The 4,671-nt window shown below is 40.7% G+C and overlaps 1 protein-coding gene and 1 pseudogene across 1 annotated transcript in view; one reads left to right on the forward strand and one right to left on the reverse strand.

Moving 5' to 3' along the window:
- LOC104812701 (protein OSB4, chloroplastic) overlaps positions 1–1,921 on the reverse strand; it is a 2,702-nt gene extending 781 nt beyond the window's left edge. The window contains exons 1-5 of the mRNA XM_010539987.1: positions 1,470–1,921; positions 831–969; positions 610–700; positions 394–497; positions 142–289 (exon numbers count right to left, since the gene is read on the reverse strand). Coding sequence (XP_010538289.1) covers positions 142–289; positions 394–497; positions 610–700; positions 831–969; positions 1,470–1,846 — 859 coding nt within the window. The 5' untranslated portion in view covers positions 1,847–1,921. The remainder of the gene's footprint in view (positions 1–141; positions 290–393; positions 498–609; positions 701–830; positions 970–1,469) is intronic.
- Positions 1,922–2,555: 634 nt separating this feature from the next.
- Positions 2,556–4,671, forward strand: part of LOC104813326 — a 7,223-nt pseudogene continuing 5,107 nt past the window's right edge.

Below are 4,671 nucleotides of genomic sequence, written 5' to 3' on the forward strand. Positions count from 1 at the left end.
ATTCTTGCCTTTTGCTTCTTTCTCCCCACAGATCAGTTGATTAAAAGCGGGGGGTGAGAAGGGGGGGGGGGGGAGAATTGACATTGTCCGATTCGATTTGATGAACAACTTGAAACTATCAATGAGAAACTTTGTCCTTACCGTTATCCTGTTTCACTTGCCGTGGCTTGGAAACTGGAGTGTCAAACTTAACACCTTCGAGATCAGACAAAACCCATTTGGGTGCTGTATTAAGCCAAAGAGCAAGACTTCCGTCTTTCTTTTTAAAATCTGGATGTTTAGGATTTACCTGTAGCATGAACAGCAAGAAAAAGAAAAACATGAAGAGATTATCGATCTGCTAATTTCAAGATCTGTCAAAACAAAATCCAAAGGGGAATTCAGTCAGATCACCATCCCATTCTGCTTGTTTTCACGATAATCCCACCATTCTTCAGGATTATGGAGAAGGTCATGCCAGCGTTCAGCTCCTACACCTCCAAACCTTGTAACGTTAGCTGAAAGAGGAAGTTCATGCTTAACAATCAGCTTCAATGACACGAAAGCAAAAGTTTGAAGACATCAGACAAGAAAACGGAATTAGTAGGATTGATAAGTTTACCCACTTACCAGAATGTTTCAAGACACCTTCTTGATCCGACATTGCAAAAGCTTTTGTTGCTAGAGAATTATCAACAAAGTGGAGACTTTGGACCATCACCTGAAATGAAAAGGAATCATGGAGGTAAGAGAGGTAATAAACAATGAGATAAAGGTCCCAGCTTGAGTATTACAATGAACCTAACCAAATCACCTGAAGAACTTAAGCATTGCATCATCTAGATCCTTACCTGAACATTGGCTTGGCCAAGATTCGCTCCAGAAGGAAGGATATCCACAAACAGTTGCCCAGCAATATGAATCCGATCGTCCTTCTTCAAATGGCAAGCGGCAGTACGAGCTAAATCTCCTTCAAATATTACCGGTATCCTGATATTGACCATAAAAAATAGGACATCGACCTGTGAGTTTCGACATCAGAAAATTATACCCAAAAGCCTGCATAAACTCATATTCCTTGCCATTCTACTAACTGATATGATAATCACAACTTGAAGATCATCCAAAAACTAACAGAACTCGTGCAAGCAGAATGAATGCTTATCCACAGATACCATTGTTAGTTCTTGCATTGCACACTTAAAAACAGGTTTCAAGATACAACAATCGCAGCTGAAGCACTTTATCTCTGACAAATTTCAGTTCCTTCACGAACAAAATCTGATTTTTCTGACATGCCTACCACAGCGGACCTGACTGACTCCAGAGTCGAAGTTCTCGGATTCGAGTTCTTGCCATAGCCAATGTTCTAAACATGCAATCCGAGCCAGTGCCGAGAGTGAAACAGAAACAAAATGCCAAAACAACATGCATAACCCAATTTCACGGAAACAAAAAACAACTAAGCAAAAAATGGAACATAATCTAACCAGAGATTATGGTCCGAATCCGACACCGAACTGGAATCAGATGAAGAGCCGTGCGAGACGACGGTGCCGGCCCAGAACTTGCCGTCGGAGGAAGCCTCGAACTGCACAGGTTGGTTCACGTACCCGATCAAGTTAACCGAGTTCGCCACCTTGGGCTGGTACGGTATCTCCTTCGGACGCGGCCACTCCGTCTCCGTCGCCGGGGCCTTTGCCGGTTCCGGCGATCCCGAGTTCGTCGAACTGCTTCTGCCGCGAGAACTGCCACTATTCGTACAAATCGTAGAATGAAACTGCTGAGAGAGGACCCGTGATCGCTTGATCGTGGTCAAGGAAGAAGATTTCAAGGTTCTCGTCAATGATCTCGCGACGAAATGCATTTTCGTACGCTCTGCGACGAAACTCTGGAGTATTAGGGTTTATGGGTTTTGGATTTTACGACAAGGACGACACCTTTCTCGGCAGAGAAGGCAAAATTACTCATTTTTTTGGGCTTTATTGCACAAATTATAGTTTCAGGGTCAAGTTTGATTTTTTTTTTAATTTCAAGTGGGGTCGTTTTGAAAATTCCCTTTGAGCTTTATATCCTGTCTTTTCGTTGCCCCGATGTTCTTACAAATCCGAGCTAATTGTAACAGTTGATACATAAATCAAGTAATTTTTTTTTTCTCTCACTAAAAGTCTACCTTTAATTATACAAAATGCGTGCCTATACGCAATGGACCTGTATATAATATGATATGATGCGTGCGTTTTTTGAATAATGAATGCATAGATATAAATATATGTATATGAAATGAATAATATGCAAGATATTTGAGAAGCGTACTTTTGTAACATTTATTTATTATGATAAGAAATTCTATCACGAAGCATCCATGGACATGACGGTTAGCTCCATGGCGCTTACGTTTATTTTATATTTTTAAAAATATTACTTTATAAAGTATATTTATTTAGATGAATACTATTGACTTAGTTATTGATTTTAATAATTAAATTCTTCAGTAGAGGATGAATATATATACACACATATATATATATATATCATTATCTACCCTTTTGGGTCTTTCCCCATGAATGTTCATATATATTTTTACGTACGAAATGGCAAATAAAAAAAAAATACACACAGTAGAAGAAGAAACTATGCCGTGAATTGAGAGAGAGATTTAAGGGATTTGGTTTCGCTTTTCTCGTCGATCGTCAAACGAAGGAACGCCTCAGTCTCCGCTTCCTCTTCGCCAGGTAAAGTCCTTCCCCAAAGTTTCTTCCTTTTTTTGTTTTTGCTGATGATGTTTTGCTCTTTAATGCCGATGTTTTTCTGGATCTGTTGTTTTTTTTTTTCCTTTTTTTTGGTTGAATTTCGATCGTGTTTTCCAACCAGCCTTAGACCTTGGATTCTTTTCAGTGAGTTTGATGCTTGATCGGGTTTTTACGTCGTTAGGATCAGGTTTCTAGCTCAATTTCTTTATATGCGTATGGATGTCTCTTGAGCACTGGGTGGCTCTGATTTTTTTCACTCGGTCTTTGTTTGGTATTGTCCCGATTTTGACCGATTTGTCTTGTTGGTTCCTTGTCGGAGACATGTCGTGTTCGATGTTAGGTTTGACATAGTTGATTTCAGTTCAGCGATTCTTGTTAGTTGACGCTGATCAAGGGTTTAGTCGATAAGGATTGAGTTCAGTACTGTAAATTGATAACCAAAGCTAGTTTTAGGGTTCAAGTCAAACTTGGGATTCAGGTTGGTCTGGTAGTACTTCCATTTTTATCATATTTATCATCTACATAGCACCGGTCCTCTCGGTTGACGAAAAGTCAGAGATGATTAGAGAATCAAATGTGATCATTTTCCAGATGCGTTAAGTGTTTTACGGCTTAGGTTACTGTTGTTCATTTATGAAAGAGCTCCTCTTGTTTCAGGCATCTCTATGAGGACTGGAGTTGGTTGTGTTGGAAGACACTAATAGCAAAATCCTAGGATTATCTTGGAAGGGTGCACATGTGAAGATGTGACTTGTGGTCATGATATGTCGCCTCCAAGCATCTTCAAGGCAGCTGATGAACTAAATGGATAGACATATTGGGAAAGGAAAGATGGATCAAGCAAAAAGTTATGAACAAGTTAGGTGTACTGCATCTGATCCGAGAAATGAGGGGCTTGATTCCGTAAATCAAGGGTTTTTCCATGACCCTTGGACTAATACTAGTGCTAATGTATGGCCTCCAGACTATGTCATTTCGGCCCCTCCTCGACCGGTGGTATTGAATTACTCTATTCAGACTGGTGAAGAATTTGCATTTGAGTTTATGAGAGATAGGGTAATTCCAAAACAGCAATTCATCCCAAATATATATGGTGAGCCCAGTGGTATACCTGTTTATGTTGGCTTAAATGGTGCAACGGGACTGTCTCATCCCATGTTAGAGAGTGAGTCTAACACCTCAGTGCTTAATGCATCAGAAAAAAACCATACACTTGAGCACGAGAGGAAGATCCCTTCTGTCGTTGAAGTCAGGAGTCACCCTGAGCCTTTGCAAGTGGCATCATCGAGAAATGATAGCAATCAAAGACTTCAAAGTTTCGGTTCTTCTAGAGCGTCTGATGGCTCTTTAAACCAGGTGAAGTTCTTATATAGCTTTGGTGGTAAAATCCTACCCCGCCCCAGGGATCGGAAGCTTAGATATGTTGGTGGTGAAACACGAATCATTCAGATTAGCAAGGATATTTCGTATGAAGAACTCTTGCAGAGGATGACAGAAATCTACTCTGAATCACATGCAATAAAATATCAGCTGCCTGGCGAGGATCTTGATGCTCTGGTTTCTGTGTCTTGTGATGAGGATTTGCAAAACATGATGGAGGAATGTAGCGTGTTAAGTACTGATGGATCTGAGAAGCCCAGGATGTTCTTATTCTCAAGCAGTGATGTAGAGGAGGCTCAGTTTGTTATGGGAGCTGTGGAGGGTGAATCTGAGGTTCGGTATGTAGTTGCTATCAATGGGATGGATCTAACTTCGAGAAAGGGCTCCCTTGGAGCAAGTGCTTCTGGAAACAATTTGGAGGAGCTTCTTATCATGAATGCTGAGAGGGAGATTGGTCGAGTTGATTCAGTACCAGCTTCAGCTTCTGCTCCTTTCTCAGTAAATAGACCTTTGTCAGCTATTCAATCTTCTCAACAGGGAGCGAGGTTCCCTGCTGATA

This window comes from Tarenaya hassleriana, unplaced genomic scaffold, assembly GCF_000463585.1.
Source record: "Tarenaya hassleriana unplaced genomic scaffold, ASM46358v1 Cleome2, whole genome shotgun sequence".
In the NCBI taxonomy this organism is placed as follows: Eukaryota; Viridiplantae; Streptophyta; class Magnoliopsida; order Brassicales; family Cleomaceae; genus Tarenaya; species Tarenaya hassleriana.